The 27,954-nt window shown below is 35.1% G+C and overlaps 1 protein-coding gene across 1 annotated transcript in view; it reads right to left on the bottom strand.

Moving 5' to 3' along the window:
- Positions 1-3,344: 3,344 nt before the first annotated feature.
- Positions 3,345-27,954, bottom strand: part of MPDZ (multiple PDZ domain crumbs cell polarity complex component) — a 228,912-nt gene continuing 204,302 nt past the window's right edge. Inside the window, exons 43-49 of the mRNA XM_044685473.1 lie at positions 18,234-18,324; positions 15,457-15,500; positions 14,139-14,261; positions 12,213-12,317; positions 11,000-11,112; positions 9,422-9,545; positions 3,345-4,815 (exon numbers count right to left, since the gene is read on the bottom strand). Of these exons, the coding sequence (XP_044541408.1) occupies positions 4,669-4,815; positions 9,422-9,545; positions 11,000-11,112; positions 12,213-12,317; positions 14,139-14,261; positions 15,457-15,500; positions 18,234-18,324 (747 nt within the window). The 3' untranslated portion in view covers positions 3,345-4,668. The remainder of the gene's footprint in view (positions 4,816-9,421; positions 9,546-10,999; positions 11,113-12,212; positions 12,318-14,138; positions 14,262-15,456; positions 15,501-18,233; positions 18,325-27,954) is intronic.

The raw sequence follows: 27,954 nt of genomic DNA, 5'->3' as shown, positions 1-27,954 counted from the left end.
GTGATTAAGAGGTCAACAAGTAGCTCCCTTTCTGAAAAAAAAAAACCCACTAAAACTAAAGTTAAATTTTATTTCCAAGTAAACAAAGTTGAAGTGCATCTTTGCAAGAAAACCAAATGCATTCTAGTATGACTGAACCAGTCACACGCTGTCAGTGACTTGAAAAAGCAGACCCCAGGCCTGTTGAAAGCAGGTGGGGACGGTTTTGACATTCCCACACCTAGGAAAAGAATGATCTGTTTACTCTCACCTCCCTTCAGGCAGCCTTTCAACTTCTCAATGCAATATGACTGAAATCTGAAGAGTAGCACTAAATCACTCTATGGAATGTGTGGGCCTTCAAACCTAGCAGAGAATGTCAGGCAATCACCTGTAGGCATTTATATACTACCATAAGTCATTTAAGTGTCAAGGGGGTGGCGGTGCCACTCCTTCTTCCCCTTTGGATCTCTATTCTATCAAATCTTCCTCTTTTTTTTAAATTTTATTTAATTGATTTAGAATATTTTTCCATGATTCCATGATTCATGTTCTTTCCCTTCCCCTTTTTCTCCCCCCTCCCATAGCCAATGAGCAATTCCACTGGGTTTTACAAGTGTCATTGATCAAGACCTATTTCCACATTATTAATATTTGCACTAGGGTGATCATTAAGAGTCTACATCTCCAATCATATCCCCATCGGCCCATATGATCAAGCAGTTGTTTTCCCCCTGTGTTTCTAATCCCACAGTTCTTTCTCTGGATATGGATAGTGTTCTTTCTCATAATCCCTCAGAATTATCCTGGATCATTGTATTGCTGCTAGTAGAGAAGTCCATTACATTCGCAAATATTCCTCTTTCTCAAGAGGCCCCTTTCTCACTCTTACTCCAATTTCCTCATGTTTGTGAACTCCCCCTTCAATCCTTTTATTCCATACAACCTTCTTTTCTCTGTCCTTCTGCTCCATTCTACTATCTATATTATTCTTCAGATTTTCTTCAGTTGAATTTCTTTGAATAAAAAATCGGGGATTGCTGTATCAATTCACCCTCTTTTGTGGTAGCCAGCAACTCTTGACACCAACACTGAGTGAATCACATTATTTCAAAACTGGAAGCAATCCCAGGGGTCAGCTAGGCCAATCTAAAAACCCCTCTACACAAAGCAGGCATATAGTCTTCATCTGCAGATCTCATTGGCCTACCCATGACCTCAGCAGCCCATTTCTGACAGCTCTAGTTTTTAGGAAATTGTTTTTCCTGACATCAAATCTATTTTTGTCTTTTTGTAACTTCAACCAATGGTTTCTAATTCTGCCTTCTGAGGTGAATCAGAACAAGTCCAACCCCTCTTATCTGGACAGATATTTGGAGTCAACTATCAAGATTCTACTCTAGGCTAATCACCCCCAGATCCTTCAAGTAATCCTCATAAGGCATAAATCATTCAAGACCCTTCACCACTTTTGTTGCCCTCTCTCGGATGCTTTCCAGTTAGGTTTAATGTGAGCTGAATGTTTTCAAAAGCAACCAGACTTTTCTAGCTAACTGCTTTATTCAACTTTTTCTCTTCCCTTTGCTTCTGCTTTTTTTCTGTCCTCATTCTCAACTTTTAATTGGTCAATTCATATATAATTGATAAACATTTTAAATTGAAGTGGAATTTTGCCCTTATGGTAAACATCAGGATGGGATAACTACCTGGATGGGTTTTTTCCTTTCCCTTCATCACCCAATGCAATCAGTTCTGAAAAATCATCATGTTCCTATCTTGTGAGAAAGGGTAGACCAGATTCAGTTATTCTGGAATGTATTGATGTTATATCCTCTACTAACCCTCCCACCTGGAGATGAAGAATCACTATCCTTTACCAATTCTGTATTGTTAGTCTGAAAGTCTTTTCTCTGTATGTTTCAGAATTCATAGTTTCTCCAAACAGAAAGATGGAGCTGAATAGCCTTGGTGGGAAAGAGAAAGGGAAGAAGGTTGAGGGGAGTATATACTATAGAGAGCAATTTTATGGGTTATGTTGCTCTCTGGTAGGACTTTTAAAAGGACAAGACAAAGTACTTTGTTTTTGACTTGGTCTTCCAAACCCAGTTACAATGCAGCCAGAAATGGAAAAAATTGAACCAGTTTTGGAGTGTCAGAATGGGGCAGGGGAAGTGGTAGGGAGAGAGAGCTAGCCAATTTGAAGCACTCCATTAAGAATAGGGTGAAGTCCTTACACAGAGGGACAGGAGCTGAAGTAGTTCTCCTCCCCTTTTTAATATTAAGAATGTATAGTATATATGCTTCTTCACAAAAGTTATGTGCCCCCTTTACAGGGAACAAAGAAAGCAGAAAGGATGAGTACAACACTGAAAAGAATAGAAGGTATTAAAATTTTAGATTTTACCACAATGGGAATAGGCCAGAAAGTCAGAAATTAGATTTCAGTAAATGCATTCAGTCTATTTATTCAATGAATTCTTTTGGAGATATGCTGAGAAAAAGAAAGCAAAACTGAGGCTCCAAATGGATAAAAGGATACAAGTCAAAAGAACTACAAGTTATTTTATGGTGAATTAATCCATGACACTAGCTAGGAATGTGGAGCCTAGGGCACTAACAAAAGAGATTGAGAAGATACTAGGTTATCTGTCCATGATCACTTAGAAAATAGTGAAGTAGTAGGTCAGAGGGAGGACTACACCAGATATATTTGATAAGCTTATCAAAAATTTACAAAAGTGTCATAAAAATAATATGCCAAGCAGAAGCTCCATGAGAGAAACATTTTTCATTTGGGACCCAAAAAGGGTAGGGGTGTGGGGAAAGGAGTAGAAAGTACATATATGTTCCAGTACTAAGTGGGGCTTTCCAGGTGACTGCTCAGTTCAGGGAGAGACTCAGCAAGACAAAAGACTTGCAAATACATTTCCTGGGTAAATAACTTAAACCACATTTTTTTGTCATGAAGCGGTTTGGAAAGTGTTACAATGAGTAATTCTTGTTCATCTGTGTAAACATATAAATTATTAATAATTTGTGCAGTGGGTATACCCACTCTAGATTCTTGAGAACCTTTTCAAAAATAATTTCCTCTTCATTAGTTTTTCTGCTGTGTATATGCACATGTGGACACACATAGCAGTTTTCTCTCCCTAAAATATCTTTTACCTTTCTTGATTCCATTAGGGCTCCATTATAATTCTACTACTGAGTTTTTAATGGAAGTGAAAAATGTTGAGTTTTCCATAATAATGAAATCCTAGGATTCGTGGATTATAACGAAGGACATCATGTGTCCAATTAGACATGATAAAAACATAATTTAAATCTTAAATTTTAAACAACAGAATGAAAAAGGCATCTTCCCATTAAAACAAAACATACATCTGTTTCTTTATTTGTACACCAGAGAGACAGCCTCATATTTATTCACTTCAGTTCTGCATTTGCACAAGAATGCAGTAATAAAATATCTGTACACTACTTCTGTTACAAATATAGATAATATTTAAAGTGACTTTACATATTCTAATGTAGGAGTTTCACGCTCTAAAATGGGAAGGAACACATGATAATGCCTCACCAGTTGTCTCAATAAACAGTTCCATCTGTTTTCCTTGGTCTGAGGCTATTGTACTATAAGATGTTAATGTGAAGTAATGAAATGAAGTTATGTTAATCCCCTTAATTTTTCTATGAAATTACTAATGGCTTATCACCAAAATAATTACTAACATACTGTTGTTTTCAGACATTAAAATTAATACTAATTGTTAAGCCAATCACCCAGATCATTAACACATTTTTAGTGTTGCCTTGGTAGTTAAAACTAGCACTTGAAATATTTCAGGTTTTCTATATGCCACTCCATTTTTAGCCTGGCTGCTTCCTGCAGAAAAATATACACTGCAGAGTAGGAGAAGCAAATGCCTACAGCAACGGGAATATATCCTAGAATAGGTCATTAGTGAAAAGAAAAATTCCTTAGAGCTTTAAAATAATTTTTCTTCCGAACATTCAGAGATGCTGTTTTATATACTGACTGCCCTTAAACTAAGTTTAGAAAGCCTGATTCAGCAGAAATGAATAGAGGGCAAAGAGAAATCATCATCCAAATTGTGCAATGCTCAAGCTAAAGAGATTACTGAAAAAATTCATTGCAGCTTTGCACACCAACAATTTTTGTGTGTTTGTATCAGGGGAGAGAATGTTGGCCACCTCAGACACAATTTTTAAAAAGCGTATATTTCTTTTTTACTTTAATTTTACCAACACTTGCCTCCAAAAGGTATCCTTATACTTTTGTTTCCTACAATTTTGCCACATAATATTTCTTCCTTATCCTTTAGAAAATCCTATATATCTTTGCAAAGTGGAGTTATGAATATAAGTATTTCCTCTTTGGAGATTAAGGGCAGTAACTACAGGTCACAAGAGGGACATAACTGGGGGTGATGGCCCAGTGAGGATATCAGTACTAAGTCCATAAAGACACCCCAGGAATTGACTAGGACAAATATTTTTTAAATGAGAAAAAGTGGATCATTAAAGGTCATTGTCATTCTGGCACAGCAGAAGAGTCAAGTAAAGAAGAAATGGGGAAAAAGTGATGAGAAAATCTCCATTCTCTTTACTAAATGGAAAGAATTTCAATAAGGTGATCCAATGACCCAACTAGGACAGTTCAGGTCATGAAAGAATGGTCAGAGTAACAGTGCCTTTTGTCCTCTTCAGGATAGCAACTGCTTCCTCATGGGTCACCCCTTCGAGACTCTGGCCATTGACAGCAATTATCTGATCACCCCTTTTCAAGCGTCCATCTTCAGCTGCAGCTCCCTGCAATGACAAAGAAAGGTTATTTTTCTCCAGAAAACACTGCCTTTCCATTTTCGGACATATAAGCTCCAGGAAGTTCAAAGGCCCGCTATATATCAAGAAATTTGTAATAGAACTCTTTGTGACAGTCAAAAAACTAAAACCAAGTAGATGTGCCTAAATTCCACAATGGTTTACTATGGAGTAAAAAGGGAGGAATATGAGGAATTCAGAGAACCATGGGGAGATTTGTATGGCCTGATACAAAATGAAATAAGCAGAAACAAAAGGTTAATCAATGCAATGTAAATTAAAAGATGGTTATAAAGAAGCAGAACTCTAAATAAAGGGAAAACAATTGATAGCCATAGAGAACAGATAATGAAACATAACTATCCTCTCAAGATGGTGAGGGAGAGAAATTACTTAGGGTAGAATGTTGTATACATTGCGAGATGCCATCAGGTGTTTTGCGTAATTACTTTTCTTTGTTAATAGGTGAGGTTCAATCAGGAGAGGGGAGAGGTGTGTGTATGCTGTTCTCCCTTGCCCCACTACCCCAAGATTGTGAAAAGACAAAAATGTCAATAAAATATATTAAACCAAAACCCATTATTCTGCCTTGTAGTTGTGCAACACTTGAGACCTAAAACAGGGTGTAATTTTATTATATTATATCCACATTACTTTCAGTCACTGCTGGACATTTGATCTGATAGTGATATGTGTGCTAATAAAAAGAGAAGGAAGGAAGGAAGGAAGGAAGGAAGGAAGGAAGGAAGGAAGGAAGGAAGGAAGGAAGGAAGGAAGGAAGGAAGGAAGGAAGGAAATAAGGAAGGAAGGAAGGAAGGAAGGAAGGAAGCTCTTTATTTAAATAGAGCTGAGATATCAGTATGAGCTAGATATTGCCATAGGATACAAAGAATATTAGGTCCAGTCCTCTCATTTAACTGATGAGGACAGAGTGATGTGACCAAGGTTACATGATCTCATGGGTATGACAAAGATTTGAACCAAAGCCTTCCACCTCCAAGTCCAAAGCTCCTCCTACTCTACATTACACCACTTAAGTATGGTTCTTCATAGATATCCACAAGAATTCCTTTTGAGAACAATGAACAACACTATAAGACAGATTTAGAGCTAGAAGGGATCTCAGAGACCATCTAGTATGATCCAATCATTTTATAAATGAGAAAAATGTGGTGCAAGGAGGCTTAAGTAACTTACCCTGTAGAAAGGATTGATCATACAAAGATTCCATAACCTGTAATAGAATCTACAGAAAGAATACAAAAATTGGGTGGTAGACATAAGCTCTATAACAGAAAATCTTCTCTTTCTACAACTTAACTCTCTTTACTGCAAAGATCTGAATAAACATGAAGTAACAATCAGCTCACTTTTATGGAAAGTTAGCTCAGAAAGCTTTGAGCATAAATCTTCAAAGTAAACTTAAGAGCTGATTTCAAGTCTTTTATTGGATTCAAATAGACCTTGATTCACAACTTCCAGAAGTAGAAAAGTAGTGATGTGTAGTGGTGCCCTTGTCAGTATTAGGGAAGTTAAGAAGGAGGAAGAATTTTGAGGAAAAATAGTGGGCTCAGTTTTGAACACATTGAATTGAAGATGTCTATGCCTATTTAGGCATATTCATGGTAGGGGCTAGGCAACTATAAGCAAGATTTGTAAAAATCTAGAAAACTCATAAGTAACCCATAATTAAAAAACACTTTAAAATGTATTCTGGACACCTTGCCTTAAATAATCTTGCCTAAGTTGAAGAAACACATGGATTTTAGAAATCTATAACTAGCTGTGGTTTCTATTTTTAGAGATGGAGATAGATAGTTTAAATATATATGGATATTTATGCCTGAAGCTAGTTTGCTTTCAGGTAGAGCACTTGAAGTCAGTGAAAACAATGGTGGTTTCTAAAACAACAGAAACTAACTTCCATATGCATGTGGGTACTACAGCACTCTTTTGAAATCACACATTAAATTTTAAGAGTTTTGACAACAGCCTCCTGGGCTGTAAGGTTGTAGAATTCTAATTCTTTCTATGATGGAAATTCTGTCCAGGTGTCCATCTTTAAAAAAATTACTTTTCTCATAGATTCAGCAGTTAATCCTCTAAACACTAAGAGCTTGGACTTTGGCCTTTATTCCTTTCCTTCTCTCTCATAACCCTTCTGAGGAATGAATTGAATATGAAGACAATTCTGAGGCACAAAAAATGAAAATACTTGAATAGTTTTACTTCTTATTTCTATTCACACTTATTTCTATTCCTAGTCCAGCCTTAGTGGTCTTTTTGTTTTTTTAGGTTTTTGTCATTCATTTGTTTTAGTTGTGTCCAATTCTTTGTGACTCCATTTAGGGTTTTCTTGGCAAAGATAATGGAGTTGTCATTTCCTTCCCTTGGATAATAATAATAATAATATATAAAACAATACTATTTTTGAGATGCTTTGAGCAAAGAACAATGGAGAAATACTCTGTGGTGGATAAAGGGTGTCAAAAGGGAGAAATGTGGCTACAACATAGAAAAGGAAAGAATATCATTTAGGAAATATGTAAATATATATGCATTTATATATATATATATAAAATTAGAGAGGTAAATCAGAGAGGTATAAAAGCTAGATATATATCAAGAAAGAGAAATCAATCTGAAACATAAAAGGTATCTTCAGACCATTAAAAAAGACCTATACTGGAGGATTCTTATATGAACTTGTTTGTTTTTTAAAATATTTTAAAATTCTATTTCAATATAATTGGTTTCTCTTATAATACACTCAAAAATACTCTTCTGAGAAGGGGTCTATAAGCTTCATATTGACCAAAGTATCCCCCAGAAAAAAGGTCAAAAGCTCTAGATTTAGAAGAAAGACTGACATACATTGGATAATTCTTGCATGGAGAAGGTATGGGAGAACACAGACAAGATTCATGATTTGTACAGTATAAGAAGATGTGGATATGTTGTGATTTGCACTGATGGAAGGAATACTCACATAATGAGATCACAAGTCCCCTGAAATCTATAAGTAAAAAGTACAAAGATCCATTGGGTAAGAAGCTTTAAAAATGTATTATTGCTAATTGTCCTTTGTAATGAGAGGCAATTATAGCCACAATGAGTTCCATGATGGAAAATGACAAAAATAAATAGTCATAAGAAATTTTAAGCGAATCTTGGTTTGTGTGTTTCAGATTGCCAGTGAAAGTGACAAAACATAGAGGAAAAAGTACAGGAGTCAGAAATGAAAAAACATGGCATCTAATCCAAGTTCTATCAGTAATTAGTTTATGATCTTGGACAAGCCACAACTTTCTATGCTTCAGTTTTTCCAAATAAAAAATGAAGTAGTTGGTTCAGATGGCCTCTAAGTTTCTTGCATGGCTAAAATTCTGATTCTATAGTTTTCTTTTTTTCTATGAACCAACAATCCAACCCAGAAGCCTCCCTCATTCTCATCCTTGATTCTTAAAGTCTACCTTAATCAAACATGAGCTGTGGAAGATTCTACCAAATTGGCTTGGCAAGAGATTGTGTATCTCTCATACAGGTTCCAGCTTAGTTAAATTTGAAGAAGCACCTCATGTGTGGTTAGATGCAGGTAATGAAATTGGATGTTCTTTGGGGAGGTTTTTTGGTCATATCAGCTTACTGAAACTGTCTACTGAAGCATAGATAGGTTACAAATTAATTTACTGAAGAGAGAACTCTCAATGAAATATTGTATTCAATACAAATTTGTATATTATAGATTATAATATTACAATATTTATAATAATATAAATTACAATAAAGTAATGAAATAATGGACCTTATCAAGTACAATTATAATATGACAGTAACAAAAATGTATACATGTTTTATTTATTTTCAGGTTTTAGTTTAGTATTGCTATTATGTTGTTATTTTCAATAATTTAGGACAGAACCAGTGTCAATTAATTGACTGATAGGATAGGATTTCCTTAGAATAGCTAACATTTATATTACTATGTGACTTAGAATGTGACAGATTCCATGCTAAGTGCTTTACAATTATTATCTCATTCCATCTTCATAACAAACCTAAGAAAAAGATGATCTTACGATTCTCATTTTACAGAAGAGGAAACTGAGACAGAGGTTATATGATTTCACATAGCTAAAAAGTATTTGAAGCCAGACTGAACTTAAGTCTTCCTGATTACAGACCCGGATATTTTCTCTCAGGGTTTACCTGTGTATAGTAGAATATTTCAACTAAAATTAAAGTCAAAAACTGCACTAAGATATTATACACATATATATACAACTTTTATAATTATATCATTTTTCAATGATAAAAGGTGAGGTTCTCAATGACTAACGCAATGTTATTGGCATTCCTATATTTCATAGCATTATTTGAAATTTTAATTTAGGTTCATTTGCCTTTAAATGTAACTAGGCATCAAACTGGACAAAAATATTTAATAGCTCATTCCTATAGGGAGTTCTCAAAGGAAATGATCAACTGCTGGCCATTTGGCATTTACCTCAGGCCATAAACTAATAAGCCAGCTGCTGACCACTAATAATGAATGTTTAGGGGGAAATGGGATGGTTAAAATGTGTATTCTTACCTTTGCAAATACTGTTTTAACATAAATGGGTAAGTCTCCATGAGGGCTGCCATATCCTCCTACTATACTGAAGCCCAGACCATCTGGTCCTCGGTCTAGAGTAATGGTCTTATATTGAGGAGGGCTAAAGCAGGGGAAGAAAAAAAAAAGAAGACTTTTAGTATTTGGGTATGGATTATATATATATAATATATATATATATATTATATATATAAAAATCATCTGCCAAGAAAGTTCATCTGCCCATTGCTGGCAACAGGTATATTATGAGTAGTTTTTAACTTGCTAATGTTAGCTATGCCAGAAATTCCAAATTTGCATAATCTAATGAAATCCTACTTAACACCTTAAATCTATTACTCATTTAGAGCTCCCTTGTACAAAAAGAAATTCACAGCATGTTCTTGCTCAGCCCCAGAAGGTTATTTGTTCTTTACTTTAGAGAGAGAAGCTGCCATTTAATGGACTATTCAAGTAATATAATTTATAGGAGCATCCTACCACTCAGAGATAAGAACTAAGCCTAAAAGAAAAAAGTCACCGTAGCAGCATGTCATTTACAAACGTAACTCATTTACTTGTACCATTATTGATGTTGTGGTTCCAGACTTTTGCATTCATGAAAAAGGAGATTATGTAATTGTCCATTTGCAGGCTTACCTCTAATAGATAAGAAGACAAAAGATACACTTTGACAGCTCTACCTCATGAGGCGGTCCAGACAGCATCAGCCTCCCTACTCTACTTACCCAGGCTTGAGGTAAGTGAATAAGAGATGGCAGGCTCCATTTAATGATGGAGCTTTAATCCTTTATGCATATATAATGGGACCCACCCATGCTTCAACTGTAATTTTACTAATGTAGTAAGTTCCCAGAGGTAGCCAAGAGGAAGAGTGGACAGAGTACGGGAAGAGCTGAGCTTAAATCTGGTCTCACATACTAGCTATATGACTCTGGGCAAGTCACTTAACCTTATCTGCCTGTTTCCTTGTAAATGAGATGGAGAAGGAAATAGCAAACAACTCCAATATATCTGCCAAGAAAACCCTCCAAAAAGGGATCATGAAGAGTCAACATGACTGACAATAACTAAACAAGGAAAGCCCCGCCCCCCCCCCCCCCCCAGTTAAAAGAATCCTTCTAACTTTAGCACTTTCTTTGCTAAACTTTTCTTTTTTTTTTCTTTGCTACTCTTTACAGAGTAGGGATGGGTCAAAGGGAAGATTTGAAGCCAGGTGTTCCCAGCTCTCAGACCAGCTGTCTGTCTATCTACCATATCACACATAAGCACTCAGTGCGCATGTTTTTATTTCTCTTAAAATTTTAATAAAGCAGAAAAATTTATGGTACTTTTGTTTTTTGCCTACTTTTTTGTTATCGTTTTTCATGTCTGCATCAGTGTTGTAAGGCATTAGGATTGGTCATGGTATCAGGAGCAGAGAATGGGCATTTGGTATTCCAGGAAATGAGAATTATGAAACCATCCTTGCTTCTTCTTCAGTTACTCTTCAGAACTCTCCATTTTAAGTGCTGAAAATCCTTAAATTTTACATCCACAAAAAATATATAAGCTCACCCTAAATCATCCTGAAAAATACTGTTGGTTGTCAGTCCTGTAAAGGAAAGACTAGAGCCAACTGCTTCCTGCTGTGGGCTGGTGACAACACTCACATCTCCTCCAGCAACCACCTATATTCAAAAGAGAAATAGAATAAGGCTCCATGAGTTCATGTGGTTGACATCAATCACAAAAAGAAACATCAATTTTTTGGTCAATATTGTTTTTTAAAAAACAGTCACAAAAATTAAAAGAATTTCCTTTTGGGACAAAGGATCTTCAAAATATTGTTATTAAACTTTTAAAATTAAATTTTATTTTTTCAATTAATGACAATTTACATTCTCTGCTTTCCACTCTTCCCCCAACAGAAAAAGGAAAAAAACAAAAACAAAAACAAACAAAGTCCCTGTAACAAATATAGTCAAATAAAACAAATTTCCATACTGGATACATCATTTAAAAAAAGGTTCAATTTGTATCCTGAGGCCTCTGCTAAGAGGTAGAAGACATATTTCATGCCAAGTCTTCTGGAAACATGATTGGTCCCAGAGTTCTTAAAGTTCTCTTTTGAATATTATTGTTGTTACATACAATGTTTCTACAGATTCAAAGATACCTGGAAATCTTTCCCCCCTCACTCATTCAAAAGTCTAACAACAGGGAGCAGCTGGGTATCTCAGTGGATTGAGAATCATGCCTAGAGACAGGAGGTCCTAGGTTCACATCTGGCCTCAGACACTTACTAGCTGTGTAATGTGGGCATGTAACTTAACCCCCATTGCCTAGCCCTTACCACTCTTTTACCTTAGAAACAGTTTAAAAACAAGTCTAAAAATAACTGAAAAGTAAAGTCTTTTAATTTTCCCCCCAATGTATACAATCTGCTATTATCTAGGAGGAAAAAGAAAGTTGAAAAAAGTATCTCATTAGTTTTTGCTGAGAACCCTTGAATTTATACGTTTAGGGAGGAAATGATAAATGTGAAAATAATAGCACAAGAGTTTAATACTATAGGGGTTTGGGTTTTTTTTTTTGCTTTTGTTTTATTTTTTATTTATTTTTTTTATTTTGAATATTTTCCCATAGTTACTGTTTCATATTCTTTCCCTCTCCCCCAAACTTCCCTAACCCCAGTTAGCTGATGCACAATTTATTTTTGCTTTAGCATTGAAGTTTATTTATCCTCAAGCTACCTATATTCTGAAAACCCTTTTAGGAAAACACTTACCTGTACTTCAATGGAGCCAGAAGCATTTTTCAGTAAACTCACTGCCTGGGAATGAGTCATGCCCTCTGTTGAAGTTCCACAGATACTCACAATCCTATCTCCAACCTAGTCAAGGGGAATTAGAAAACAAACCATTATTACAACAATCAAGTTAGCATGAATATTCCCCCAAATTCAGGTATTGGGAACTCAGAAGTCCTAAGGCCAATTTTTTCTCTACTTCATTATAAATCACAATCCCCCTTTAGCAAAATTTTAAAAATACCAGTAGTTAGGAGGCTGAGGAAGGCAAGTAGGAAAGCAGCAGCTAGTGCATAAAAATTTTGGATTTTTTAAATAATTGTTCCCTTCTGAGAAAAGCATTCTTTACCAGTAGAAGAGGAATCATAGAACAAGGACTGTCAGAACTGAAAGGGACCTTAAAGATCATCTATTCTATCCCCTTTCTACATACTTGTGGTATTTTATAATAGCTTTACTTACAAACTAGAATTTTTTAAAAAATATTCACTATTTGAGACATAACTAACTACATTTGCCCAATTAATTTTTATAGCATCAGTTATAAGGCATTTAATGACAAAGCAGCTTAAAGCAGGCTTTTTAATATAGCACTTTGTACCACAGGAAAGCAGCTTGAGTTGAGATTACAAATTTCTCTCTATCATTCATTGTTCTAATCAAACTACCCTGCTTAAATATACAAGACTGTCTATCTTTCATCTCCATTTCTTCATAATGACAGTCAACTGCTCCTGGAATTCCCTCACTTCTCAATTCTCCCTCTCCAGACCTCTAGCAACCTTCAAGGCTAAACTTGTGCTTGTTCCCTTAAAAGGTCTGTTCTATTTCCCCTAGTTGCAAATTCTCTCTAACTCTGAGGCTATTTTGTATTTATTTTGAATGCAGTTCTGAATTTGCTTAACTGCATTCATATTTTTCCACAGTAGAATGTATATTCCTAGTGCCTGACATATAGTAGGTGCATAATAAATGCTTGTAAAATTTAGTTGCCTTAAATTAATATAGTTGGTGAATTTCTTCCTTTAGCCTTAATGATACATTCAACTAAAGTGTCTGGATTGCTTTCTAGGATACACATAACATTGTAGGGCCAGGATTTATCAAGCTGACCCCTTTGGGCAAGCATCTCAGGCCAAATTAGGGAAGAGTTTCAATATAACTGTAATATTCCTACAGAATGCTTTTAACTATGTGGTCCCATTGCAAGACTCAATGTTGTCATTAAGGTACATTAGTGCTTAGATCATTTCATACACACTTCATCTCCCTTAAAAAAAAAAAAAAGGTTAAGTCTTTTAGTCTACAAATTGGTCAAAATGAGCAATGCTCACGAAAAGAAAGTTATCAATTCATAGAGAAAAGAGCTGCTAGAGTTGATAGGTAGACCACCAGAATTCTATCCAACAGAAAAGTATAATGTGGTGATATTACATTGACCTTGCATAAAATTCATCATCTTATATACAAATTTTGTCCAATCATCACTTAAATAATTCAGGAAGCCAAAGTGACTGTCAAAGCAAATACATGTTTAAACCACAACTTAGTTGTTGCTTAAGAAACATTTTAATTTAATTAAATTCAACTCAATAAAAGTACAATTTCCCATCATTGTACATTTTAACTTGCTATAGTTTTAGTTAAGCTAAAATGTTAGCTACATCTATAATCTAATGCCTTCTTGTTCCTTGCAAATTTAGAATTATCAAATAGTTTTCTTCTTTCATTGCAAGTATTCTCCTTTTTACCCCAAATCCCCCTGCCTCAACTTTCATTCATATGATTAACCCAGTATTTGAGTTGCAAAGATTTTGATTTGCAATCCAGTAATGAAGATCTGAATAGTCTTGCACCAAAGTGTCCCACAAGAGGTATGTCTGATAACTTAGGCAGTTATATTACTCTAAGTTTCTGGGTCTGTGCAGCAACTCCATTCGGATGCATCATGGCAATGAATATTGGGACATCACCAAGTGGACTGCCTACACCTCCAGCAATGCTGACTCCCAGTGAGTCAGCAGGACCCTGCCATGAGAAAAGAAATAAAATTTTAATTTAAAAAATCATGCTTGGTTTCATCATTTGAATTCTGCTCCATAACATTTCACAAGTATATTCCTATCTTATGTGGGGCATTTCTTCATGCCCCACATAAAACAAATTTCTCTGGTAGAAATCATGGCCTATTTATTGGTATGTTACTAAAAATAACAACTAATATTTATATACTGTTTTAAGGCCCTCAAAGTGATTTACAAATGTTACTGCATTCTCATCCTCTCAACAACCTTGGGAAGTAGGCAGGGGATACTGTTCTGTTCCTCCAAATCCTCACCTCCTATGACCAAAGACATGCTAGAATCAGAATATTCCTGAGTAGAGAGGAGAATAAAACTTCAGATTGCACCTCAAAGTGTCAGAATTAGTAAAAAGGGTTGCCATGGAAGGGAAGAGGAGGGAGAGAAAAATGCAGGTTCCTCAACTAAGAGACCAGAGGGAGAATGCAGTGCTTGGATCAGAAACTAGGCTTGAGTGTGGTTTGATAAGAAAACAGAAAGGCTGAGTTTCATGCAGAATTTGTAGCACTGAGTTTCATCAGAACATGCATGCATGTTTTAAGTCCATGTGCTTTTGAGCTTCCTTTAAATGACTTGCACCTGGACTAAAGTGGCATTGCTTATTCTCGAAGAATGGACTTATCAAGTAGGGGAAATTAATAAAAATTAAACATTTAATTTACTCAGGTTTCTCTCTAATCTCCTTTTTGATTGTTTTCATGGAATTCGGTTAGTGGTTGAATTAAGAAATGTCTGTTGCTCAGTTTGATAATAAAGGAAAACTAAGAGGAAGAAAGGTGGCATTTTCAAAATGTCAAATATTTAAATTTTTTTACAGACAAAAGGAAATATGTGGACCCAACAGTTTTTCTAAGAACAAATAAAAAGTTTTACTTACAGAAATGCTATCACTGAAAACAAAAAGATCTTTAAACCTCTCCTGGACATGAATTCGTATTTTAAAATACTTAATAGTTACTTTCCAGAGGGAATTTTGCAATCTCTGCTTTCAACTTCTGCTCCATAAAACCAGGCCATATTGCACTAAACAAAACATTTTTCCCCCCACTGGGTATTTTAAAATGGCAAGATAGCTATCCAGAAAATGGATCTCCCCATGTCTCTCAAAATAATAGTTTATATGGCTTTCTGGTCCAATTTACCTTTTTTATTTCAACTGTTCTTAATCCCTGTATTTCCAAAGCCACTGTAAAATGAAAAAAGGATATGAAGTTATTACAACTATAATGTCAATAAAATCGGTTACTCAATCAAATTAAGTGGAAACATGGAGTGTGTTATGAGATCAGATGGGTTCCCACCTATTTGTTTGGAAGGGTCACTCCTAAACCATTACCTGCTAGCAATCCACCCTTTCTTATGCACTTTTGTACTTCAAAAGTTAGAAATAACTTTACACCACCGCGCTTTTTTTCTCATTTTATACACTGATTATCTAACTATAATCCAATCTGAATGAGTCAAGAAAAGAACACAGTCTCTTTACCAAAGCCATGAATGTACAGCCTCAGGGATTATGGTTATGACTTCATGTAAAACAACCTAAGCATCCAAGTATTTTAATTTTGTTAATATTAAACACATTTTAAGCTGGGCAATTCACTAAAGTCAAACTCTGATGCTTTCTTGGGGCAAAGAGCTAACCCTGTGCTCCTGGCTGCTGTGATGGTGACAGTCTATGGTAGTCCCACCTTGTCAAGCAGAAGAGTATAGACCCAAGAACGTATTATGTACCTTTCACTTGAAGAACAATCTAGCTAAGTACAAATCATCACAGTTCTGGCCACCATGTCATATATTTTTCAACAGTTAATGAAATGCGGAAAAAAATGAAATTTGAGCTTGTAGAAGTATTTCTAAGAATGAAATCATGGACCCCTGAAATATGGAAAAAATGATAACTGAGACCACCATATGGTTAGTTTCACAAATTTGGGTAAGCCTCAACCAATACTCATCGCCAAAATTCTTCTGTTGCAATTTTCACATAATTTACACATGAGAAGGAAAGCATGAGTTCTCAGTTTAAAAATAAAATAATTATGGAAAATTCAGTGTTTACCGTGGGAGCGCCTGATTATATATATATATATATATATATATAGTCTTTACTTAATGTCAATAGGAAAGAAGTAATAAAAAATACCAAGCTGCTTAATAAGAAAAGTTTATAGGATCCCCAATTTAATAACACTATCGATAATCATAGATGAAAAAGCAAGAGCAAACATTGTAGTTCAAGAGGGCTGGGCTTGGAGTTAAGAAAATCTGGATTCAGATTCCACTTCTGACACTCCACAAACTGGGTGACCCTGGGCTACATTCTTAATTTCTATGTGCCTAAAATAACTCCTTAGGATCTAGCTACTTAAAGTCTATTTCCATTTGCTGAAATCATATACCATCCAAGCCTATCCCATTTGTGCAATAATAACAAGCCATAACTCTTGGCTGGAATAATTCTCTCCCTCATTTCCATCTATAAAAGTTCCTTTCTTCAAGGTCCAATTCAGATGCCACTTCCTTAAAACTTTGCTTGACCATTCCATTCCTGTCTTCTCTACATACTCTCGCATACACACACTTATCTCCCCGAATGAAAAAGACCTCTTATATATGTCTTACCCAGCCTTAAAGCTGAATATTTATCATATAATTTTCACTCAATCTCAACCCCTGATAGCAAATCATTTGCCAAGTGCTATGGATTCTACTTGTACTATTCTTGCATACATCCCGGTCTTCTCTGAAACATCCATGGTATAGGACCTCATCACCTCGTGCCTCAACTACTGTGATAGCCTTTCAGTTGGTCTCCTTTCCCTTAAATCTTGCCCCATGCCAATTCCTTCTCCATAGAGCTATCAAAGTAATCTTTTCCTAAAGCCCAGGTCGGACCATTCCACCCCCTGCCCTACCCACCTCAATAAACTCCAGTGGCTACCTATTGCCTAGAGATCAAATATAAAATCCTTTTTTATTTTGAAAGCACTTCATTACCTGACCCTTCCTCCCTTCCCTGCACACCTTCCCAATTCTCTGCAATAGAATAACTGTAGCTCCCTTTCCATTCCTCGACCAAGACACTCCATCTCCCTACTGACGGCATTTTCACTGGCTTTTCCCCATGCCTGGAATATAGTCCCTTTTCACCTTTACCTCTCCACTTCAGATCTTATCTAAAGTCTCACTTTTTACCAGAATTTTTTCCCAATCCTCCTTAATGTTAGCACCTTACTTCTGAGGTTTTCTCTGGTTTACTCTATATATCTTGTTTGTACAAAGTTATTTGCATATTGTCTCCCACACTAAACTGGGAACTCTGAGAGGAGGGGCTGGGTTTTTGGTCCATTTGTTTTTGTTTTTTTTTCACTCTTTCTTTATATTCCCAGCTCCTAGCTAAGTGCCTTGTACATATGAGCCTCTTAAGATATACTTGTTGACTTGACTTCTTGTTGCAATTATATATCCTCTGTATCATTGTTGCTTATGTGCTTTCCTCTAGCAAGAGGACTGACTATAAGATCCTTGAGAACATCTGGATCATATCCATCTTTGTATTCACTATAGGCATTTAAATGTATATTTAGACAATTTAAAGTGGACAAAATGCAATCTTACAAGAATCCCATAAGTAGATGGTCCAAATACTACTAGCTCCATTTTATTAGTTTGTAGGTGAATAGGAATTGATATGACTTTCCTACAATCCCAAAGCTGAGAAACATCAGAACCAGGATTTAAAATAAGCTGCTTGATTATCAATTTACCTAGAATGCTATACTTGATGTATGAAAGTTTCTGTGTTCTGGACTATTTTGAAACTTTCATATATCATTAATATACTTTAGAGGAAAAAACTAGTGAAAGAAAGTCCCCCTTAATATATAATTTAATTCAAATATGAAGTTAATCTTACAGGCATTCTTCTTTGAAACACTGTCAAATGCCTCTGATGCGTTGGATCCAGAAACAGGGAAAGTGAAGGATGACAGGCTTCCTTCACTCATCTAGAAAAAATAAGATCTTAATTATTCTTTCAAGTTTAGAAGGTAATAATAATAAGAAAACTTCTTAATTCTAAAATCCATTTCACTGGTTTCTTTCCATGCAACATTTAAAAACCAAGGATAACACTGATAATGTGCTATTTTGAAGAAAGATTTTGTCTCTTCTTATGCCATTTATTTCTGCTGACCTTTTTTGTTTTTAACACTTACCTTCTGTCTTAGAATCAAAACTGGGGCAGAAGAGCAATAAAGGCTAGGCAATGGGGATTAAGTGACTTGCCCAGGGTCATTCACCCAGGAAGTGTCTGAGGTCACATTTGAACCCAGGACCTCCCATCTTTGAGCCTGGCTTTCAATCCACTAAGACATGAATTGCCCCCTTTGCTGACCTTGTCATTTGGCTATATTTGTCAAATTACAAAATTTAGAGACCCAGATTTATCAGCTTTAACCTCAAAAAGGTTTTGAGAGATTTTGAAGATATTATCCTCATAAAACTGGGAAAACACTTAAGATTTTAGATCATGATGCTTTTAGGTAAAGAAATCATTAAAAAAGGTGTACAAGCAAAGGTTTTGTCATTCATTATAAGCCAGGGACACATGCAGTTTGATAAATAAATACAGACACATATACTGCCTATTCTGTGCAAGGGATTATTATAAATGGAGTTAAAGAATAAGCTCATTTTTTAGGATACTACCACTTAAACTTGAGAGTGGTAGTTAATATCAGAGAGAAAAAGGCTCAGATTGATAGCCCTGATAGCTTAAGCTATTGAAGAGATAGAAAGGAAACCTATTTTCTGTCTATTTGGTTAATAAAGGTTTGCATTTATTCCTTTAGGCACATGAGGTCAGGGCCAAGAGTTTGAAATAACAAAGAGGCAGAATTCAACACAACAACTTCCCAATAATTGACTCTAAACTTCTCTCAAGCAATGTGAGCTCTTTTAGAAGCTAGAAGTGTCTAAGGTAAGCCTGGGTGACTTTTTTTCCATGGAAGTAGTATATGAGATTTTCATTATTTAGATAGGAAGAAAACTAGATGATCTTTGAGTCCTTTTCAAAGTTTATAGTACTATAATTCTGCAAGTTTTATGGTGGCAAACGCAGGGTCATTCATTTAAAAGACAAAATTGAATATTGGAAATAAAATGAGGAAAAACTGATTTTATGCATGACACAGGCAAAAAACTGGGGAAAACATTGAGATATAATCTAAATTTCAGCACTGTTTTATTCTCATCATGCTTACTTCCTCTAGTTACAGGATTATATAATGAAAATTAAATATAGTACATTTAGAGAGAGTTAGAGGGAAAGATTAAAATATGTTAGGTGAGGTGCTGTGGGAATGGAATAGTACATATGTGTTAGCATATATTAGTTTGTATTAGTTATGTTAGTTAGTTAGTATTGATGAACTGTTTTTTTGTTCTTCATTTTTGGTTATAAGACCTAGCTTGAGAATAGAGAATGCCAGGAAGACATATATAGAATTGAATGTGATGGAAAACAAAAGGAAAAGTAGTATCTTTTTTAAAATGAGAACTAGAAAGGCTGATAAAAAAAAAGATTTATTCTATAGAAAAAATGAAAATTCGAATTATCTTGAAATAATGGGATAAGAATTCAAATTTTTAATTTTTTAGTATGAGGAAATCTCAGGTGAAGGAACTCCTATTAGCAATTCAAGTTGGCATCTTTTATGCAATTTTCAGTCAAAAGTTGCCTGGAAGATTGAAAGATTAAATGACTTTCCCTGGGCTAAATAGCCAGAAGGTGTCAGAGACAGTATTTGAACAGAGCTCTATGACACTCAACTGGTTCTGTTAACTTCTTAATTTTAAAGTATATGATGGGATAATTTATGTCTGGTGATCTTTGTGTTGTTCATTTACACAAAGGTAATGAACTTAAATTAAAGCAAAAAGAAATTAAACTGGATTATTAAGAATTTTCTGCTGTTAGGTTAATAACATTAGTGCTATACATACATACATACATACATACATATATATATGTATAACATATATATATGAATGAAATGTGCTATACAGGAAGAATTTTTTTTTAAATTGGTAATTAGTTTTCTTTCCAAGCCAGTTTTGGTGAAGGCCTACTTTTAGAAAGACAAGAGATTTTTTGAGAGGGTATCTAGATTTTCCTAGTGCTCCAAGCCTATGCTTGAAGGGGGGAGGGGATTGCAAGGAAAAAAAAAAGAAACCTCAGATAGTTATTTCTTCTTTCACATATTTCATTTTGTTGTTGTTGCCATTTCCACCAGGTCTCAATGTCTGGGGTGACTATAAACCAGTTAACTAGTTTCCACACACATATATATCTCACCCAGTGGTTCTCTACAACCACTAGAATAGCATATGAACTTAGCCTGACATTTAAGTCTCTGCCAAATCCATTTCTAAGCAACCTTCCCAGATGTATTTTACACTATTATAGTCAAACAAGACTGTAAGCTCTTCCCCAATATCATCCTTCTTTCTTCTTCCTCTATACATTTTCATAAGCCATCCTTCACACAAATGTGTCCTTCTCTTCACCACTTTTAGAAATATTTTCCTTCCTTCAAGACCCAGCTCAACTAAGACCTCATTGATGAAGAATTTGCTAATCCTCTCTGCCTCAGGTACCATAATCTCTCTACTCAAATATATGGCCTGTTTTTATCCTCTTCTCCTTGCCTTTACCTTTGATGATACTAACCTGCGCATGCTTTCTATCCTTTTTAAATATTCTGCAAACAATTTGAAATCTTTGTTTTAATTTTTAGATTTTATTACCATCTAGTAAAACAATGCTTTTTATGTGGTAGTTATGTAACAAATGATTGACGAATTCAATTCCTTGTTATTTCAAGAAGCTTCAAATATCAAAAATGAGTTTTGGTTTATGTAGTTTTAACTTTAGCTATAGGTGTAAAACCTCACTATTTTTTAAATTATTTTTATTTTTAGAAAAATTTTCCATGGTTACATGATTCATGTTTTTACTTTCCCCTTTACCCCCTCAAACCTCCCCCCAATAACTAACTCAAATTTCCACAGGTTTTAACATGTGTCATCAATTGAGACTTATTTCCATATTATTGATAGTTGCATTGGTGTGGTCCTTTCAGGTCAACATCCCCAATCATGTCGTCATCAGCCCAAGTGTTCAAGCAGTTGTTTTTCTTGTGTGTTTCCTCTCCTGTAGTTCTTCCTCCGAATGTGGGTATCATTCTTTTCCATAAATCCCTCAGAATTGTCCTGGGTAATTGCATTGCTGCTAGTACACACTTCCTTAACATTTGATTTTGCCACAGTGTCAGTCTCTGTGTACAATGTTCTTCTGGCTCTGCTCCTTTCACTCTGCATCAATTCTTGGAGGTCATTCCAGTTCACATGGAATTCCTCCATTTCATTATTCCTTTGAGCACAATAGTATTCCATTACCAACAGATACCACAATTTGTTCAGCCATTCCCCAATTGAAGGGCATACCCTTGCTTTCCAGTTTTTTGCCACCACAAAGAACTGTTATAAATATTTTTGCACAAGTCTGTTTATCTATGATCTCTTTGGGGTACAAACCTAGGAATGGTATGGCAGGCGTTCTTTTATCGCTCTTTAAGCATAATTCCAAATTGCCATCCAGAATGGTTGGATCAGTTCACAACTCCACTAGCAGTGCATTAATCTCCCAATTTTGCCACATCCCCTCCAACATTCATTACTCTCCCCTTCTATCATTTTAGCCAATCTGCTAGGTGGGAGGTGATACCTCAGAGTTGTTTTGATTTGCATTTCTCTAATTATTAGAGATTTAGAACACTTTCTCGTGTGCTTATTGATACTTTTGATTTCATTATCTGAAAATTACCTATTCATGTCCCTTGCCCATTTATCAATTGGGAAATGGCTTGATTTTTTTATACAATTTAGTTCCTTGTAGATTTGAGTAATTAGACCTCTGTCAGAATTTTTTATTATATTTTTTCCCAGTTTGTTGTTTCCCTTCTAATTTTTGTTGCATTGTTTTTGTTTATACAAAAACTTTTTAATTTAATATAATCAAAATTATTTATTTTACATTTTGTAATTTTTTCTAATTCTGGCTTTGTTTTAAAATCTTTCCTTTCCCAGAGATCTGACAAGTATACTATTCTGTGTTCACTTAATTTACTTACAGTTTCCTTCTTTATATTCAAGTCTTTGACCCATTCTGAATTTATCTTGATGTAAGGTGTGAGATGTTGATCTAGACCTAATCTTACCCATATTGTTTTCCAATTTTCCCAGCAGTTTTTGTCAAATAGTGGGTTTTTGTCCCAAAAGTTGGGCTCTTTGGGTTTATCATACACTGTTGTGCTGATGTCATTTACCCCAAGTCTATTCCACTGATCCTCCCTTCTGTCTCTTAGCCAGCACCATATTGTTTTGATGACTGCTGCTTTATAGTATAACTTAATATCTGCTACTGCTAGGCCATCTTCCTTCACGTTTATTTTTCATTATTTCACTTGATATTCTTGATCTTTTGTTCTTCCAAATAAACTTTATTGTTTTTTCTAATTCAGTAAAAAAGTTTTTTGGTAGTTTGATAGGTATGGCACTAAATAAGTAAATTAATTTGGATAGAATGATCATTTTTATTATGTTAGCTCATTCTACCCATGAGCAATCAATGGCTTTCCAATTGTTTAGATCTAGTTTAAATTGTTTGGAAAGTGATTTGTAGTTATGTTTGTATAAAACCTGTTTGTTTTGGTAGATAGATTCCTAAGTATTTCATATTGTCTAGGGTGATTTTAAATGGTGTTTCTCTTTCTACCTCTTGCTGCTGTGATGTGTTGGAAATATATAGAAATACTGATGATTTATGTGCATTTATTTTGTATAATGCAACTTTGCTAAAGTTGTTGATTATTTCTACAAGCTTCTTAGTTGATTCTCTAGGATTTTTTAAGTAGACCATCATATCATCTGCAAAGAGTGATAGCTTAGTCTCCTCATTGCCTATTTTAATACCTTCAATTTCTTTTTCTTCTCTAATTGCTACTGCTAGTGTTTCTAGTACAAAGTTAAATAATGGAGGTGATAATGGGCATCCTTGATTCACCCCTGATCTTACTGAAAAGGCTTCTAATTTATCCCCATTGCATATGATGCTTATTGTTTAAGATATATACTGTTTATTATTTTTAGGAAAGGACTTTCTATTCCTATACTTTCTAGTGTTTTCAGTAGGAATAGGTGTTGTATTTTGTCAAAGGCTTTTTCAGCATCTATTGAGATAATCATGTCGTTTTTGTTGGTTTGCTTATTGATATGGTCAATTATGTGCATGGTTTTCCTAATGTTGAACCATCCTTGCATTCCTGGTATAAATCCTACCTGACTATGATGAATAACCCTCTTGATCACTTGCTGAGTCTTTTTGCTAGTATTCTATTTAAGATTTTTGCATCTATGTTCATTAAGGAGATTGGTCTGTAATTTTCTTTCTCTGTTTTTGATCTAACTGGCTTTGGAATAGTACCATATTTGTGTCATAAAAGGAGTTTGGTAAGACTCCTTCTTTGCTTATTATATCAAATAATTTGTATAGTATTGGGATTAATTGTTCTTTGAATGTTTGATAGAATTCACTTGTGAATCTCAGGCCCTGGCAATTTTTTCTTAGGGAGTTCTTTGATGGCCTGTTCAATTTCTTTTTCTGATATTGGATTAAGTATTCTATTTCTTCTGCTGTTAATCTAGGCAATTTATATTTTTGCAAATATTCATCTATATCACCTAGATTGCTAAATTTATTGCCATATAATTGGGCAAAATAATTTTTAATGATTGCCTTAATTTCCTCTTCATTAGAGGTGAGGTCTCCCTTTTCATCTTTGATACTATTAATTTGTTTTTTTTCCTTTTTTAAATTAGATTAAACAGTACTTTGTATATTTTATCTGTTTTTTCGAAATACCACATCTAATCTTATTTATTAGATTAATAGTTCTTTTACTTTTGATTTTATTAATTTCTCCTTTGACTTTTAGTATTTCTTATTTAGTTTTCATCTGAGGATTTTAAATTTGTTCATTTTCTAGTTTTTTTTAAGTAGCATGCCCAATTCATTAACCTCTGCCCTCCCTAATTTGTTAATATATGCACTCAGTGATATAAAATTTCCCCTTAGAACTGCTTTGACTGCATCCCATAGGTTTGGGTAAGATGTCTCATCATTGTCATTGTCTTCAAAGAAATTATTAATTGTTTCTGTGATTTGTTCTTTCACTAAATTATTTTGGAGAATCATATTATTTAATTTCCAATTAGTTTTTGGTTTGCCTCTCCATGTATTCTTACTAATAACTATTTTTATTGCATTATGATCTGAGGTCACATTTATTATTTCTACTTTTTTGCATTTGTTTGCCATGTTTATATGCCCTATTACATGGTCTATCTTTGTGAATGCTCCATGTGCTGCTGAAAAGGTGGTGTATTCCTTTTTGTCCCTATTTATTTTTCTCACTCTAATTTTTCTAGAGTTTCATTCACCTCTCTTATCTCTTTCTTATTTATATTTTGGGTTGATTTATCTAGATCTGATAGGGGAAGGTTGAGGTCCCCCACTAGTATGGTTTTGCTATCTATTTCATCCTTGAGTTCCACTAGCTTCTACTTTAGAAATTTGGAAGCTATGCCGTTTGATGCATACATATTGAGTAATGATATTTCTTTATTGTTTATACTGCCTTTTATTAGGATGCAGTTACCTTCCCTATCTCTTTTAAACTTATCTATTTTTACTTTGGTTCTGTCAGAGATCATGATAGCAATCCCTGCCTTCTTTTTCTCATTTGAACCCCAATAGATTTTGCTCCATCCTCTCATTTTCACTCTATGTATGTCTGTGTGTCTCATGTGTGTTTCTTATAGACAACATATGGTAGGATTTTGGTTTCTATCCACTATGCTATTTGCTTCCGTTTTATGGGCGAGTTCATCCCATTCACATTCAGAGTCATAATTATCAACTGTGCATTCCCAGACATTTTGGTTTTCTCTCCTAGTCCTGTCCTTTTTTCTTTCACTGTTTCCTTCTATACCAATGTTTTGTTTTTAATCAGTTCCTATAATCCCCTCCCTTGTTGTACTTCCCTGTCTCCCCACTCCCTTCTTATTCCCCTCTTACTGCTCTTTAAAGCTATGTCATGCTCCCCCCCAACCCCTCTCCCTCCCTAGTATTGCTTCCCTCTCCACCAGTCCATTTGTTACCCTTCTACTTCTCTATAGGACGTCAATCAGTTCTCTGCTCCAATGGATCCGATTGTTCTTCTCTCTTTAAGTTGATTTTAATGCACTTAAGTATTGAATATTTCCTCTCTCTAACCTCTTTACCCTTACAGTGTATTGTTATTTTTCCCTGTTGGTCCCACGAGCTTCTTTATGGAATATAATTTTATTCCTTTTTGTTTGTTTTCCTATTTTTCTCATCATTACCTTCTCCCCCCAGTTTTGTATATATTTATACATACATGTAGTACGTATGTATGTATAAATATATACAAAACTATGAAATGTCAAGAGATATGTATATCTCTTGACATTTCATCCTATACAGTTTGTCCCTGTTCCCTCTATGTAAACTTCTTCTAGTTACCCTGTTGGTAATAACAATTTTTAATATTTGCCAATATCTTCTTTTCTTCTGGGGATACAAATTGATTGAACTTGTTTGGTCCCTTAAAGAAAATAATTTTTTTCTCCTCCTCCATTCTCTTAATTATCTTATGTTGATTCTCTTGAGTTCTGGGTTTGGGCAGCAAACTCTCTGTTTAAGTCTGGTTTTCTCTTGATGAATGTTTGGAAGTCCTTGATTTTATTGAATGACCATAGTTTCCCCTGCAATAATATAGTTAGTTTTGCTGGATAGTTGATTCTTGGTTGTAGACCCAGTTCTCTTGTTTTCCAGAATATCATGTTCCATGCTTTCTTGTCCTTCAATGTAGATGTAGCCATATCCTGTGTTATCCTGACTGTGGTTCCCTGATATCTGAATGACTTCTTTTTAGCAGCTTGTGATATTTTTTCCTTGGTCTGGTAGTTTTTTAATTTGGCTATAATATTCCTGAAAGTTGTCAGTTGTGGATTAAATGTAGGAGGTGATCTGTGGATTCTTTCGATTTCCATTTTTCCCTCTTGTTTGAGAACTTCAGGGCAATTTTCTCTTGTAATTTCTTGTAAGATGCTATCTAAACTTTTTCTTTTATCATGATGTTCTGGTAAACCAATAATTCTTAAGTTTTCTTTTCTAGCTCTGTTCTCTAGATCTTTGGTTGAATCAATGAGGTATTTCATATTCTCCTCAAATTTTTCATTTTTAAAATTTTGTTTAATATATTCTTGCTGCCTTGTGAAGTCATTTGCTTCTCGTTGTTGAATTCTGTTTTTAAAGACTGAATTTCATCCCTGGCTTTTTGGTCATCCTTCTCCTTCTGGTCTGATTTTCTTTGTAGATCATCTTTTGCCTTCTTTGCTTCATTTTCAAGCTGGCCAATTCTGGCTTTTAAGACTTTATTTTCTTGTTTTAGTTCACGTATTTCCTTTTTCAAATTGTCTTCAGACTCTCTTGCCTCTCTTGATTGCTTTTTGAATTCTTGAAGTTCTTGAGTTAATTGAATTTTGAGATCTTCCAAAGCCTGTGTCCAGTTTGCTGGAACTACTTCCCCTTCTTCTTTTTCTATTTCATTTGCTCTCTTTTCACTTCCTTGAAAGAAGCTGTCAATTGTCATTTCTTTTCTCTTTTTCTGTTGCTTACACATATTTTTTTCCTTCCTTGTTCTGCTAGTTTGAGCAGATGTATTTAATGAATTAATTTGATGAAAGATCTTCCCCCCAGCTGGCAATGGAGGTCTGTAGTTACTTTCTCTGCCCTCTGAAGACTTCTTGTATGTCCAATTGTTGGGATTAATCCTGTATTGATTGGATTAATCTTACTGCTTAATCTGCCCTGAGGCTAAAACCTGGAGCAGAGGGAAAAACAAACAAAAAAGAAAAAAAAGGACCATGGGAGGGACAAGAAGGAGCGTTTTTTGTTGAACTGAGCTAGTAGTGGGGTCCCCCTACGCTGTCCACTGTGTTTGATCTGGTTTTCTTTCCTCTTGAAGCCCTGCATTCTCTATCTTGGTATGAGGAAGCTGAGCTGTCTATAGTCTTGGGTTTGGCTCTCTCTAAGCCACCATCTTCCAGGCATTTTTGCTGTGTTTCTCTGGTTTTCTCCTCCATTCACCTCTCCAGTGCCTGTGTTTAACTCCCCAAGGCTGGTGCCAGCAAGACCCTCTCTCTAGACCCATGCACCCACCCGCCCTGAGATTTCCTGGGCCACAGCACGTGGGGGAGGCATCCTGGGATTCCTCTTCTATGCCCTCAGACCCAACAGTTCAAGAATTGAAGCCTTTTTCTTGGCGTATTTTCTTTAGTTGTGCTGCAGTAGGGTTCCCCCTGCTCTGTCTGGTTATTAGATTTGGTCCTCTTTCTTCCCAAAGCGCACTGTTTTCTATTTCGCTGTGTAAGGGTGCGGAGCTTTTAAGATTCACTCAGTCTAAGCCGCCATCTTCCCAGAAATCCCC

Source organism: Gracilinanus agilis, chromosome 1 (assembly GCF_016433145.1).
Source record: "Gracilinanus agilis isolate LMUSP501 chromosome 1, AgileGrace, whole genome shotgun sequence".
Taxonomy (NCBI): domain Eukaryota; kingdom Metazoa; phylum Chordata; class Mammalia; order Didelphimorphia; family Didelphidae; genus Gracilinanus; species Gracilinanus agilis.
Note: the sequence above shows the minus strand (reverse complement) of the source record. Positions and strands in the feature narration are given on the sequence as shown.